Source organism: Octodon degus, unplaced genomic scaffold (genome assembly GCF_000260255.1).
Source record: "Octodon degus isolate 3935 unplaced genomic scaffold, OctDeg1.0 scaffold00132, whole genome shotgun sequence".
Taxonomy (NCBI): Eukaryota; Metazoa; Chordata; class Mammalia; order Rodentia; family Octodontidae; genus Octodon; species Octodon degus.
This window is the reverse complement of record NW_004524708.1, coordinates 4228422-4243942: the sequence shown is the minus strand read 5'-3', so window position 1 is coordinate 4243942 and position 15521 is coordinate 4228422. Positions and strand designations below refer to the sequence as shown.

General features: G+C 47.9%; 1 protein-coding gene across 1 annotated transcript; it reads right to left on the bottom strand.

The window, feature by feature from the left end:
* Nucleotides 1-474: 474 nt before the first annotated feature.
* Nucleotides 475-6803, bottom strand: CUNH10orf99 (chromosome unknown C10orf99 homolog). The gene is made up of 3 exons (XM_023701315.1): nt 6671-6803; nt 3981-4052; nt 475-919 (listed from the first exon to the last, which is right to left on the bottom strand). The coding sequence occupies exons 1-3, from the start codon at nt 6738-6740 to the stop codon at nt 834-836; spliced, it is 228 nt and encodes a 75-aa protein (XP_023557083.1). The 5' UTR covers nt 6741-6803; the 3' UTR covers nt 475-833.
* Nucleotides 6804-15521: the final 8718 nt, after the last annotated feature.

Sequence of the window (15521 nt, the reverse complement as noted above, 5' to 3'; positions counted from 1 at the left end):
ACATCTGAGGGTGATTAGACTGGGCTTCTTGGCTCTCTTGGTGAATCAGATTAGGAGGCACTGTGCTGGGAGTTAAGCATCTGAGCCCAGAGCCATCTGCCCTGGGCTCAGCTCTGGAGAGCTGTGATCACCAAGGACATAAACAGCCCCGAGGGTGGGCACGCAGGACAGCAGGGACACCCTGAGCCAGTCCCTGTGGGCATGCACATTAGTCTGCTGCCCCCTCCAGGAGGCCTGTAAGCTCCTTTTCTCAGGACTGCAGGCTGCTGTGCCCACATCACACTGGATATCCTGTGTGGCTGTGCTGGGCAGAAGGGGTGTGGGTTCATGTGAGCCCTGCCTCTGCTGTCTTTCCCCAACAAGGATGCACCCTGTAGTTTGTTTGTATTTATCGGTTATTTGTGTTTATTGGTGTTTGTTTATTGTATTTATTGGTGTTTGCTTGTTTTTTCTTTCCAGGTGACATGCATCAGGAAGCTAGGCAGGGGGCCTTTGGGGGCCACAGGTGTTGGTACCAGAGGCCCAGGTGCCTTGGGATAGCTGAGACTGAAGTCCTGGCCAACTGCCTGGTCCTGATGCCTGGATCGCCAGGGGCCGGATGTGTCTGGATCTGTTCCGGGGCACGGCAGAGTCCTCCACTGCCATGCTGATGCGACCTGAGTCCTGGGCTGAGCCTACTTGTGTGTTCCAGGACCTGGAAGAGTTCTGGGTTCCTTGGAGCTCTTGCTCCTGAGAGGAGGCCCTCTGCACCACTGCTCACTGCTGCTCAGGTAGAAAGGGCTCAGGCATCCGGTGTCAGTGCTGCAGCCCGGACAGGAGGCCTGGCGGGGGCGCTACACCTGTGGGAGCGCCCCGGGCACCACCCAGGTCGGCAGCACTGGCTTGGGCCTGCAAGGTCTGCACCTCCTGATGCGGTTCCCTGCAGGGAGGAGCAGCCAGCCAGGAGGGCAAGGGTGGGAGGGAGGGTGGGCAAAGATGGGGCGGGAGAAAGGAAACACATTAGACTCATCCTCCAGCCCTGAAATGTCCGACCTCTCCCTCCTTCCTGCAGGCCTAGGGTCTGTGTGGCTTATGAGGTCACTCGCAACCATCTCAGCCCAGTGGGTCTGATTACAGCAGAGGGAGCAGAGCATGACACAGGTGGCCAGGAGGCCTGCCCATGGCGGCAGCACAGGGAAAGCCTGCCACGTTACTCCCACCTGTCTCCTCAGGCAGCAGGTGCTAGGCTCTGTGTACACAAAGCTGTCCTACAGTTTGTCTACACAGACCCTTTCCGCATCACTTTAAACAGCAGGACAGAGCCAAGTGTGGGGTACTCACCAGGCACTGGGGAGGCTGAGGCAGGAGGATTGCTGTGAGTTCTAGGCCAGCCTGAACTGTAGTCCCTATAGTGAGACCCTGTCTCAAATAAAACAAAACAAAATTCAGAAAGGATTTCTACAAATAATCTAAATACCATATGCAGGCTAGATAAGCGGCTAATTAGTAAGGACATGCCTCATGATGATGGAAACATTTCTTGGAGACAAAATCCCATGATTGTGATGACTATGTATCATCCCAAAGAAAAAGGTTATGATTTAATGCTACCCTAAAAAAATTTGATCTGTGTATTCAAAATAGGATAAATATTCAACTACTTTCTCTTAATTCAGTGAATAGAAAGATTTGTTCTAATAGTGTTTGTGAACAGGATAGCATGTCTGCATCTTGTACTATGAATAACCACTAAGAAGATAACAATATGCAATGCATTAATTATTGAAACGGTCCTACTAATCAGTTTTGAAACTGTGTCATTGTTGTTTCTCAATAAAATTATTTTTAAAAATATAAAAAAAAAATTGAAATGAGGTAGGAAGCCAGGCATGGTGGCACATACCTGTAATCCCAGGACTCTGGAGGGCTGAGGCAGGAGGATCCCAAATTCAAGCCCAGTCCAGGCAACTTAGCAACTTAGTGAGACTGTTTCAAATCAAAGAGGCTGGAATGTACCTCAGGGTCAAGGCCCTGCTTTCAAACTCAACTATGGTGTGGAGGGTAGGTACCATAAAAATAGAATGAGGGAAATGTTCTTATAGGAAAACAAAGGAGACAAAAGTGAATAAGAAGGGTTATTACGTTATGGTAATGAGATTATTTTTTCCCCTCTGGCTTCTAGGTTATTTCTACATGCTGTATAGTGTGAAAGTTAATTAACATAGAATCTGGAGTCAAATTATTTGGATTCAAAGCCCACGTGCTCTATGCACTTAGGTGTGTGGCTTGCAAAAAGTTAATTTACTTCTCTGTCACAACGAAGACAGTAGTCACCTAACTTTTGGGATTATTATGAGGATCAAATGCATTAGCAGATGGAAATATCACATCCAGAAACTGCTGTAGAAGTGCTAGGTATGAAACACGCTAATTATCACAGTCCACCCCCAGCCTCCTGTATTAACCCTAACAAAGTTCTAACATTGGTGTGATTTGCCTTTTCATCTTTCTTACTGCTGAAAGTGCCTTAATCTGCCCAGAGTGACCATCAGAGCAATACACAGCATAACTTACTCTTTTCCCTTAATGCTCTGTCAGGGGAGGCCCACAGCTTCCAGCTGGCCATGGGTCCCCCACTGCTGGGGATCTGACTCCAGGTTATGGCCAAGCAGCCCCTGGGCTGCCGGCAGAACAGCATTTCGGTCACTAAGGCGGCACTGGTGTGCAGATGGTGCAAATTCTTCTAAGGGCTTGAAGAGAAGCACCAGCGCTCCCCGCAAGACTCAAGTCTTCCTGTCAGGGCCACAGAGGTAGATACTCGCACAGCACCGATGATCACCCAGGGGGCTGCTGGTCCCCAGGGCTGGAAGTGAGCCATCCCCACCCTTGGAACCGAGTGTGGTGTGCACTGTGCGTGTGCATGTGTGTAGTGTACATGTGTGTTGGGGGTGTGGCAGTGTGGTGTCTGTGTGTTTGTGTATCTGCCTCTCTTCCTCCCCTTCTCTGTCCTCCTCCTCACTCCACCTGGGGTGGAGAGGTGCCATCAGACCCCTCTTCCCCACCTGGGCGAGGGCCTCACACTGTACCCGTAGCCCACTTATTTCAGCCCAACCCAGTGCATGGGAGCAGGGCCTGAGGCTGGGCCCACCGTCCTGGTGCTCTCCCTCCCTCCCTCCCTCCAGAGCTGGCCTGGCCCCTGGCCCACACTAGCTGAGAAGGACCTGCATTGGCGCTGGGCATGGGCGCTTCAGATCTGTGCTCTATTGGTACACCCTCCCTGTGCTGTTGGCCTCCTACCACAAGGCCACTGAAGTCCCCTGGTCTGCACCTGTCACCAGACCAGCAACCCCACTATGTCAGTGGGCAATGGCCCGGAGCCCAGAAGCCCTAGTACACCTGGCATGGGTCTGACCCCTCTGCCCATGGTGCCTGGGCAGCAGCCTTGCTCTTCCCCACCTCCAGGCTGTGCCTAGGACTGCAGTCAGGAAGCGTGGCTCCCCTCTTGGGACACTACTCCCTCCTGCCCCCAGCTGGAGCTCTCAGCACTGCATGGCCCATCCCATCCAAAGCTTGGACTTGCACTGGCAGGCCCCCGTACACATGGCTCACAGTCAGCCTGCCGGGGCCTGGGAGCACTATGCCCTTGGCTTCTCTGTGTCTTCTGCGCATGCCAGCTCATCAGTCTACTGCCTCCTCTGCTCCACCCACCACCTTCAGGCAGCTCCTGACCTTTCCTCAAGTGTCACAAATGTCACCTCCCATCACCTCCCTTTCAAGGGACCTGTGTACCCCATACCACTTCTTCTTTGCACCTTGCTTTTTCTTGACTCAATGTTCAGCTGGAAATGATACATTCAGTGCCCCTTGGAGGGGGGTGGGTTCCTCCTCTGGACTTTGAACTGCATGAGGTCGAGGTCACACTTGTCACGCACCTCTGATTTCATGCACAGGCCCCCGGAGCTGCCCTCCCCAGCAGAGCCCAGGCAGGGTGTAGAGCTTACTGTGCAGGTTAGAGCCGGGAGCTTGGCGGCAGCAGGGCCTAGGTTTCCGAATCTTGGTCCGAGGGCTTTTCGCTGAGGGTGGACACAAAGGAGAGCAGAGACCTCCCTTGGTGTGAGAAACACACTGAGGGAGTCTTTGCAGGGACAGCTTGTGAGGGCTTTTGTTCCCTAGGTCAGCTCCAGGATATGCTCCAGGACACTGAAGATGAGCCAGGCATGGGGGTGGAGGGGCCGACTTGCCGTATTTCACTTTTCTTAAGTAGCAAAGTGGACACGAGGAGGTTTGCTACCAGGATAAGTCCTCCCATTCCTGTTTGAGGAACAATTCAGGGCTGTGGCTCTAAAGTGTCCCTGACCTTCCACATGGTAATTCTTCCCTGGCAATCTAGTCCAGGGAAAGAATCGTGAATATAGCAAGGACTTTTCCAAGAGATGGCGGGAGAGTGGGAGGGAGAGAGGAAAGGAGGGAGGAAGGGATGGATGGGGGAGGGAGGAGTGTGCCAAGGGGGTATGAAAACAATGAAGCTGTGCTATGTAGACAGGCCCACTCCCTGGATGAATGTCACCATTCTGTACTGCAAACATGCAATACAAACTTTTGAAAAAAAGGTCATTGCTATGGCTTGTGTCTAGCCTCATGCAGTCATGGGGCAGACTTCTAAAGTTTAAGATTGATTCATGGCCCAGTGCTGGGATTAGTGTGTGAGCGCTACCCCTGCCCTCAGGTGGGCAGCCTGCATACAGTATAAGGGACGAAAAAGGCTCTGTCCTGCCTGCTCCTCTCCTTCTGGTCTTGCTGCTGTTGCTGTTTTCCACCTCCTCGAGTTGCTGCTCCCTGCCATGCACTACTGTCCTTTGAGTATGGACTGATATCGCCACAAATTGCAAGCTAAATAAACACATTGTTTCCTCTTTAATTTGGTTATGAGGTAGTCTGTCCCAGCAACTAGAGAAAAGTAACCAAGAATTATTTGCTATACACATGCCCACTGTACCATATTTGTAGTACAGTGCGCAGCTGTGAGCACCTGAATGTCTAAGCACGGAAGTTAACGATAGCAGCCTCCCGTGATGGCAGCTTAGGGATCAGCTGAATAACTCCACTTCCTGCATCGGCCAGGGAGAGTCCATGGCAACAGGGATTTCCAGAGACACCCATCCTCGTGAGCTGCTGTCTGAGTTACACTGCAGGCCTGTGCTCCTGATCAGTTCTAATCACCGTTTTCCTGGGAACATGCTCCCTGCAAAGCTCGAGCACATAAACACTTCCTGTAATCCTGCTACTCACAGGGGGCCGCTATCGACACTGTGGCGTGAATGAGCAAGTTCAGTATGAGTATTTTTAGGGACTGTAAGAAAAGAAGTGATAAGTGAAGGCAGTGTTGAACGTCTAAACTTATCATTAAAAAAATGATTCATGCAACTTAAAAAATGCTGAACATGGCTACTCTTCAACCATGAAATTATGGATGTTTTGCTCCCCTTCGCGTATGTCTATATGCTCAGCTCCAATAAATGTTAAAATAACCATAACCATGAAGACAAAATATAAAAGTAGGCAGTTTGCTAACGTGGTATAGAAGAGAAAAAGCCTGAAAGAGCATTCTGAAACAAGCATGACAGGAGAGCAAGATGCCTGAAAGAACACAAATGCCCACCAACAGAGAAATAGGTAAGATAAGAGGTGGGCTTATTATACAAGGGAGTACTACTCAGCTATAAGGAAGGATAAACTGGAGACTTTTATAGGTAAATGGATGCAACTTGAGACCATAATCATAAATGAAATAAACCACACACACACACACACACACACGTGTAAACATCGTATTGGCTCCCTAGTTTGAGAAGCTGAGAGTAAATAAGACCCAAAATGTACAATAGATATTGTGGAATGGTAAGAAACTTCAAAAGAAAAAGTACGATGGGGAAATGGAGAAAGAAAGGAAAGAAGGAAGAGAAAAGCCAGATATATATATATATATATATATATATATATATATATATAGAGAGAGAGAGAGAGAGAGAGAGATCAATAGATATAGATATATGTATATATGTCATATATAACATATAACATACAATATATAACATATGTATAATATATAATATATACATCAAGATAGTTATACTACTTTCTCTTAGTTCATCATAAAGAAAAGTTTGTGATAATATTGTTCAGATAATTAAATGCCAATATCTTATACACTGAGTAATTTAAAAATAAAAATAGGCCAATATTAACGTTACTGTTCTCTTTTTTTAAAGTTTTGCTTCATTCTTTCTCCTATGGCAGGTGGGCTAAGTCCTCTTCTCCAGGGAAGGGGCCACACTTTCCCATTCCCAAATACACTGCACGCCCAAGTCCCTCCTCCCAGCCCAGGGCCCATTTTCTGGGCATGGGTTTGAGAAGCTCAGACTCAGCAGAGAACTCATTCATGTATTCATCACTCGGCGTGGCTTCCCTCTGACCGGAGCACGCTGCAGACCACTCCGGAAGGTCCAAGTAGAAAGGACTTGGGCAGAGCACAGCTCGTGTGTCTAGGCTGGAAGGGGCGCTTCCCTTCGGCCTTTAGCATGTTTGGAAGAGCTCAGGGTGTGCCTGCCAGGGCCTGTTCTCTAGAACAGCCTGCTCCAACTTCCTCAGACCCTGGAGCCCTCGCTCAGGGCACAGCACAGGGGCAGCCTACCTTCCCCAGAGAAGAGGGAGGCGCAGAGCAGCAAGATGCAGAGGAGGCTGGACAGCACTTGAAGCCGCATGTCGAGGTGGTGAAGTCTGATGGCCCACGAGGAAGCTGTGCTGAATGGCAGCCTGCCTCCCTCAGTGCCACCACAGGCACTTTATACTGGCAGCCCCGGATCTCATAAAGAGGTGTGGTGGCCCCTCCCAACGGAAAAGGAACCAGCTTTTCGAGATGCTGAGGTTTAATGACCTGTAACATGTCAGCTCCAAGAGCCACCTGTGCCAGCCGGTGGCTCAGAGCAGGAAACTGTTGCTGCGGGAAGAACTGGATTGAACGTTAACTTTTAGTGTCAGTAAAATTCTGTGAAATGCAGATCTTCCTATTTGCTTCTTAGATACTGTTGAGAGAAGGACCATAAAATACCTTGCAGAGCCTTAGGCATGGCTGAAAAATCCTGATTTGGGTTTGAATCCTGATAAAACAGAGGTGCAACCTTGGACTGGTCTCTCAATGTCTCTAGATGTGCTGCCCCTCTGTGGAATGGGCATATATAAGTGTGGTAAGCTGTGTGTATCAGTTGGCCTTCACCCTGTGTAAAATTATGCAGAGCCATAGCTGGCTGTGAGTGCGCGATTAAGACAGCGATGAAATGAAAGGTACTTCAAGCTGGAGGTCAGTTTGATAGGTGGTGATGGGGGAGCATCTAACCAGGGCAGGCATGGGAGAGGCATGGGACACTCAGCTGTCACCCACTCCTAGAGGCAGTGCTGTAGGTCTCAGGCACTTGGGAGACACTGGCGATGCTGGGCATCATGGGGCTTGTACTGGTGGAGCCAACTGAGCAGACAGGCGACCACAACATTGTATATTAAGTGCCACCCATGCCAGAGGCCAGCAAGGGACACTGAACAGTCAGGGGATGAGTAGGGACAGGAGGTGGCTTTGCAGAGACAGGATACAGGAGGGAAGCTGGCATGGGAGGTCAGGTCATAGTGGGCTTCCTGGCTCAGTGGAGGATTGCCTGAGGTCTGAAAATGCCTGGCATGCAGGCTTTTAGCCTGGTAGACTGGTGACATAAATGGTCAGACTTCCCTTTCCATAAGGGATTGTCCCTGGGTGTTCCTTTAATAATGGCACATGTGTGCCTGAGCATGTGTAGGACCTAGGCCCTACTGTGAGGGGGTGGGTGTCCCTGGACCTAGGAGAGATGGGGGGTGGGTGCTTCCCATCCTCACCACGTGCCTCTGCCTGGGCTCTCCTTACCCACTCCTGATCCGGCTTCCATTCATCCTTCCAGACCTAGCTAGTCTCTCTTCCCAGTACAGCTTTGCCAGCCCTGGTACGGGCAGTGCCGGTGCATCATATAACTGTTACTTCTCAGTGTCCACGGCTGCAGAGGCTTTGGGGACATGCAGCCTGAACTCAGGAGGTGACTGGAACTCCAGGTTACTAGGGTTGGTGCAGGTGCTGTAGGCCTGGCAGGGCCGCTATGGTCAGCTGTGAGTCATCAGGGTTCTGCGATGCCCTGAATATGCCCATTCCATTGTGGCATCTGCCATTAGGCCCAGGGAAGTTGTCATGCAGCAACCACTGGTAGATATGGGCAAGAAGAGTAAGTCCCCACAAAGGGAGTGGCTCCATATACCCAGGCTGATGCCAAGAAGATTTAAGGATTGAGGAACATGCAAACACACTTCCGGGAATGAGATTTAAAAAAAAAAAAAATGTAGGGGTGAGGTTTCCATGAAGTAGAGCACAGTGTGGGGCTGTGCCTGGGTAGTGTAGATGGAGAGAAGAGAGTTTCAGGGAGTTTGTGCACATGCATGTGCACACGTGAACGCACATGCGCATGCACGCACACACACACACACACACACAAATTTATGTCTGTCCTTGAGATGGCTCCTCTGTCCTTTGCTTTATAAATGTGGCCCTTTAGCCACATTTATAAAGAACTGCTGCCAGTTCCCAACCTGCAAGGGCATGTGGGGAAGATGCCATGATTTATTCAACTCTCCCTGGTTCCTGGCAGAATACTCAGACATTTCCTGCTGCTGGAGACAGGTCCATGGTGGGTCTCCCCAGATCCAAGAGAGGAACTTAGGCTGTATGTTCAAGACAGCTCCACAACACACCAGTGGCCAGGAGATAGTTTGATAGTCAGCCTCTATGCTTTCACGTGTTTGCAGAAAGGCTAAAGTAGACCCGCATAAAGAAACCAGATACATCATGCTGGATTAGTCACAGGGGCAGCCCCAGGCTGATTCTATTAGCAGGGTGTGGTCTGCATCTGGAGGCCACCGCTGGGGCAGAAGTGGGAACTTGGAAGGCTCTGGGAGCTCACTGGTATCCACGTCAGAGCTGGTGCTTACAAGACGAGGCAGCCAACACCCGAAGTAGGATGAAGCTGGCCAGCACCCTATTGTTCTGTAGCCCAACTGGGCCAAGTTTCCTTAAGTGTGTATCCCAGGGGTGTTTGGGACTACAGGTCTGGTTTGCCTCAAGGATTAGTTCCACTATTTCATGACTTCTTTTTGTCCAAGGTGGCTTGGGAGTGCTGCCACCGAGCTCTCTGGGCAGCAGGACACCTTGGATTGGCACTCACTGTAAACTTTGCACTGGATGGCTCTAATTGATTCTGGCAGTAGAACTACCTACCTGGTGGAGCGGGCAGGGGTGAGACCAACACTAAAAGCTGAGATCTAATCACTTAGGGGGTGCATAACTAGGAGCAGATCCTTAGGGAAATGGAGAGCTGTCCAGACCTACCAACCAGCTAACTAAGACTCTGGTAACTTTCCTAGGGCTCCTCAGCCATTCAGACTGGATCCAGGAAGTGACTTTAGATTTGCACCACAGCCTTTTTCATTCATTACAGGACAGAGCCCTCAAGACACTGCCCAGCTAGGGTGGTAGGAATAGGTTACCTCAAAGGCTGTTTCTTACAGGTTTGCATACACCATTTACAGGAGTGCAGGTTTTCCTGGGACCATTTATTTCAGAACAGATTCCTGGACTTGCTTCTCCCCAAGCCCAGTACTGGACATGGAACCCGGGCCTCACATGTGCCAGGGACTGAGCCATATCCCCAACCTTTGCAGCTGCTTTTAATTCTCACAGTACTGAAGCAATGCAGGCCCATATTAAAATAACACAGGTTATAAAGTGTAAATTCCAGGCTCAGCTCTCTCCTCCAGGGACAATCACTGTTCACAGATTTTCACCTGCTTTTAACATTTCAAAGATAGCTGTCAACTTCTTATTTTTAAAAAGGAAGAAACACCTCCAGCTTTTTAGAATGTTCAACATCTCGAGTTGAGCTGAGAGGTGAAAATGAGAAGCATCTTAACAGGAACACCTTTTAAGTTTTAAGCATGTGCAGTTCTGATAATAATAAAAAAATCAAATTGTGGGGCTTAAATAATTTCCAAAGATGATTTTGAAAACTTTTCTGGTAGCTGTCCTGAGAAAAAAAATAAGGTCTCTAGAAACACACCTAGGATGCTGGGGATTTCACAAGGAAAAAACATGATTCAAGTCAAATCTGTCGTTTTTAGAGCAGCGAGCAAGGGTCCCAGTGTCCCAGCTTTTGTGCTGGGAGCATCTCTGCCCAACATCCTCCAATGTGTACTGGCAGTGCACTGTTCTCCTGTATTTTATAGACCCCGAAACTGATCTGAGTGATTTTCCTTCATTTGCTTGGCAAAGTGCAAAGCAGCTCATAACAAAGGGAGCGTCAGCCTCTATCTGGCTTTGCACTGAACTCTGGGGAAGTTGGCATTGACTTTCACCTTCAGGGAAGGGGAAGGCTCTAGACGTTTTGCAAAAAAGGGAACGAAGACTGGACTAGGTGCCCAAAGCTGTGGGGCTTTCGAGTTTTGGGAGTACTCACAAGCTGTGTGGCTAAGCCTCCAACCCCATTAATCTGAACCTCCTTGCAAGCCTTCAGTGTACTGGGTCTTACCTGCCTCCAGGAACCTGCTGCTCAGATCAGGGCTGGTAAGTGGGGCATTTGTCCCTTCCTCTGCCACCCATAGTGAGCCCTTGTGCTCACCGGTGCTGAGAATTTTACCACGGTTGTTCACTTGGGCCCAGTACCCCAGGTCAGTCTGTCCACTATTCTTGGGCATGGGGCTAGCGTGCTTCATCTTGACTGCTATCTGAGGAATCCCTGCCTGGCCTGAGAGCCCCCATCATGGAAGGCCTGGGGGTCCCCATGGCCACTGTGCCATGAGGCTTTGCCCTTGCTATTCCAGGGCCACTCCTGCTGGGTGCTGGAGCACTGAGGTCAGTCTGGCCGATGAGAGCAGCTTCTCAGTGCTGGTCTTCTGAGTTTTTCGTTCCCATCCCTCCATGTTTTTCTCAGCACATCTTACTATATGATCTTTGTCTCCCTACCTGCCCAACACTTGCTAAAAAGTCAGGGTTAGACCAGAGCTCTGCCGATTTTCACATATGAGGACTTAATATACTCAACTGTTGTCCTATACAGTTTTGGATATTATGTGGTCTTCTTCCCAAAGTGGGGCACATAGCTTTTTCTTCCTTCCTGTCACCCCTAGTATTTATTGTGGTTATTTATAGTTATTGTTATATTTTAACATGTTCAATTTAGCAGTTATCTAAACCTTCAGATTTTCAGTGAAATTATATTTAATTCCAAGTTTTTTCAATTTCAGGAAGCAGGGATTAAACCTGGGATCTTATGCTTGCCGTGCAGGTGCTTATGCTGCTGAACTGTATCTCCAGCTCAGCATGTTTTTGATCCATTTGTGTTCCGGTTGAGAACCAAAATGTCCCTCAAAGCACCATTAGCCCCTGGCTGGGTTCTCTGCTCAGTGGGCTCACTGGGTTCAGCAGGCTTACTGGGACACAGGATCTAATTAGAAGAGGTGGCTCCCTTGGGGCCCTTGTCCCTGGCTTTGCCTGGCTCAGCAGCCTTGCTCTCCCTCACTTCTACCTGGAGCCAACCAATTGAAACCCAGCCCAAACCTCTTCTCCCTTACGTTGTACAGGTCGGGTATGTCTGACCAACTAGGGGACTGATACAACCTAGAAGCCACTGGTTTCATTTCCCAATCCTGAGAATTCCCTTACTGCATGCTAACGTAGGTTATTTTATGATCCATTAATGTCTATAACTCTGGGGTACTGTTGAATTATACAGGGCAAAATGACTGAATTAACATAACACACCTTAGTTTTTCCGTCTAACTGTAACCTCCTGCTGTCTTGTAACCACTTCCCCTGCTTCTCCAAGTTCAATTACTCTGAGGCCAGGGATATAGCTCTTTGGCACAGTGCCTGCCTGGTGAATTCAAGGTCCCAAGTCAATTCTTGTTTTTTGTGAACATGCTGGAGTGAACACGAGCATGCAGACAGCAGGTTGTGACCAACAAATATGGTATTTTTTTTTTTTTTTTAATCTAGAGAGACACACATTACTAATCCCCCTCAGAAATCTCTCCCTCACTTCCCACTTATCCCACTGTTCTCAACATGTTCTGAAGCACCTTTTTATGTCTGTCTAAGACAGGCTGCCTTGAGCTCACTTTGTAGCTGGTCTCAAATTTAATGATCCTATGGCCTCAGCCTCCTGAGTGCTGGGATTACTCCCAGTCCTTTGTGGCTTTAGCTGTGCTGTCACGTCGGCCTCACTGTCTTGATGGGACTTAAATGTTGACTGTTCCTGGTCATTCTGACTCTGGGGCAGAGCCAGGCATACAGCAGCATACCTGGTGAAGGGGATGAAGCATGTTTATGAGGCTGCCTTTTCACTGAAGGCAATCAGCAGCTGCCACTGTATCTCTCATCATACCTTGGAAAGCCACTTAGGAAAGACATCAGAACTGCTTCAGCAAAGTACCAAGAAAAGTGAGGGAAATTATCCTGAGGGATTCATGGCGATGTTTCATTATAGTTATCTGATTTAAACATTTCCATCACACCTCATATATTAGCACATGGATTTCAAGTTCCCAGGATACATGCCCAAAGAGGAATTGCTGAATCTCACTCTCTTTTCCAGGGAAAACATGTCTCTAAAAATTGCTCCACCTCTGACTTGTGCTGACATTTCAGGGTCAGGGTCCTTGGAATTACCCTTTCTTACCACAATTAGGAGGAAAGAGAATGTGCATGGGCATGTGCACCTGTAAATAGAAATGAAAGGTCTAAATGACTGACACCACTTTCAAGTGTGGATCTCTGCAGAAAATGAGTAGATGCAGCAGGAGGGCGTGGAGAAAGAAGCAGGAATGTCAAGGCCTTTTGCTTTCACCAAGACTAGGGGCTGGAGAACAGTAAAGGTTTGAGATGATTCCCACATATGTGTAACCCATACCTACAAACTGGCAGGCTTCCCAAGAGAGATGCCACCTCACTTTTCTTATCCTCACTCAAAACCCACCATGGTCCAGGAGTCAACTTCAACCGCTGGAAGTGCCTCAAGGCTACAAGGGCCTTGAGGGTTGTGTCTAGTGCTGCTTGTCAGGAACCAGTCCATGTGGCTGAGTCTTTCTGCTTGTTCCCTAACCTGAGAAGTGTCCTCCAAAGTGTTGTAATGATTTTGGCTTTCTATGTGTATTTTCCTATAATCACTTGGGCAGCTGTATGGTGCAAAGATACCCTATTTTCTTATCAAATACCCATTTTTTTCCTGCTACTCAAAATTTTCAATTGAAAATGTCAGTGCTCTTTAATCACTACTCTATACTTAGGTCTTGTGAGACACCCAAGGATGGCATCACATAGCTCTTCACAGACACAGACACAGACACAGACACACTCTCTCTCTGTCCCATAGGCACTAGAAAGCCTTTCACACATGCACGAAACTAGAGGAGTCAGCAGGTTGGAGGTGAGCTCTCCACTGAGTCAGAACATTGCAGTTCTGCGTGCTAGACACACACTGTCCCCAAGGCTCTGGCACATTTGGATCTTTCCTCCAAACTCCTTTGACACGTCTCTTGACAGTCATTCGGTACTTTCAGAATGAGCCCATCCTGAGTCACTCGACTCAGGATGCTTCCCATGATTTAACTATGGCTTAACAGTGTGCTCAACTCCTATTGCAACCTCGGAGGAGTGACTCACGTGAAGATCAATGGTGTGATTAGGGCAATGAGTTCCCGACCTGAGGTAGGGGCTTCTGCCTTCGGTACTGCCTCCCAAGTCAGCAGGGCCAGCTGACTTCCAGGTTCACTTCTGGTCACTGCCTATACTCGTGGCCCCGTTCTCCAGGATGCTGTCCTCCAGACAACGTTTCCAGTCATGTATCCAAGTCTTCCCAAAGCTGGCGCTGAGAACTGACTCCATCACTGAGTAGCACAGGGTCTGAACCAATTATATCTGTTACTCTCTGTGAGCAAGTCAAGCCAGGAATGCTCACTTCCACTCATACTCCTTATGCAAGTCTTCCCGTGTTGCTGACATCAGTCTACCCACATGCAGCCTTGTCTGTTGATACGAAGATCCTCTCAGAATTACCAGTTCCTGCAGCCCCTTCCAGTGCTCAGTCCTGAGACACCTGACAGATCACAGCTGTGTGCACATAGCGGCTGCACTCTGGGAGGTAGCTGCTCTTCATCAGCCAGGGTGGTGACAGTTACCCTGGGTGGGTATGTGTGCTCTCACAGATACTCACTACATACCCTCAACCACACATCTCCAGTTACCCTGAACACTGCAGATGGCTTGTGAGGAAATGCAACAGAGATGCTGTCCTTTGTTTTCCCTAAGGCCTACTTGCAGCTTACTGAGAGAGCTGTGAGGAAAACGAAAACAGAAACAGAAACACTGTGGTATGCTAACAGAAGCCAATTATCAGAGATATGTTATTTCAGAATTATCATTCACATGCTATGTAGCTCAGTTTCATATTTTATAGTGTTTACTATCCTAGAAAAGTTAGGTACTAACTTAGTACTATCACTCAATTTAAAAATAAAATCCTGATTTTTCTAAATCAACCTTTCCCTGATACCACTGCTAAAATTATACCAGTTTTGTTCTGTATACAGTACCACCCAAAAATACACAACCTTCGGGTTCTGGACCATGATCAAAGGTAACGGACCTTGTAATTAATGTTGCAGGGAGGCACAGAGAGGTTGAGGCAAGATAGAAATCTAGCATTTCCTTTAAAAATAAAACCAAAAAACTCAGGGAAAAAAAATACCAAACCACTGTCAGAAGCTAAAACTTACATAGTAGATATCAGGGTTCTACACATTTAACCTTAACCTGATGAAGTAGGTTTTGTTAGCATTTCATTTAACAGATGAGGAAAATGGGCATGCGAAGGTTAAAAAGATCTCTCCAGTGTCACATAAGAACTAAGCAGAAGTGTTAAAAGTTACAGGCAAGCTTTGCACAGTGGCAGTATTACAGTTAAATGAGGTTTATCCGAAGTGTGATTATTGCTAAGAATTAAACAAATCCCTTGCCAAATAATGTGGGTACAGTTCAGCTACAAAAAGTAGACCAATCACCATCTGGCCAGAAGCTTTATTGTGTTATAAATAAGCACTTTATATACTTTGAGATGGTTAAAAGTTACTTCCAGATTACTGCAATGAATATTTATCAAAAATAGCAATCATCTCAGTAATCATATACACTTCCTCCCATCACTAAAGACTTCCACTTTTGTGTCAAAAAACTTACAAATGTCATGAACAAGCTAAGAAATGGCCTATACAAGACAAAAAGAAAATTCTGCTGGGGAAAGTAACAAAGCACTTCCCCCACTCTACTTCTGATTCATATTTTTCATAGACAGTTAGCTTTGCTTTACAGTGCTTCACCTGAGAGGGAATGCAAAATACTAAGTTTTAGGAGAAAAACTGCTTTCATC

Coding starts and splice junctions, on each gene's coding strand:
- CUNH10orf99 (XM_023701315.1), bottom strand. CDS start 6,740: ATGCGGCTTCAAGTGCTGTCCAGCCTCCTCTGCATCTTGCTGCTCTGC. Junction 4,053..6,670: donor CTCCCTCTTCTCTGGGGAAG/GTAGGCTGCCCC, acceptor GTCCACCCTCAG/CGAAAAGCCCTCGGACCAAG. Junction 920..3,980: donor TCCCGGCTCTAACCTGCACA/GTAAGCTCTACA, acceptor TCCTCCCTGCAG/GGAACCGCATCAGGAGGTGC.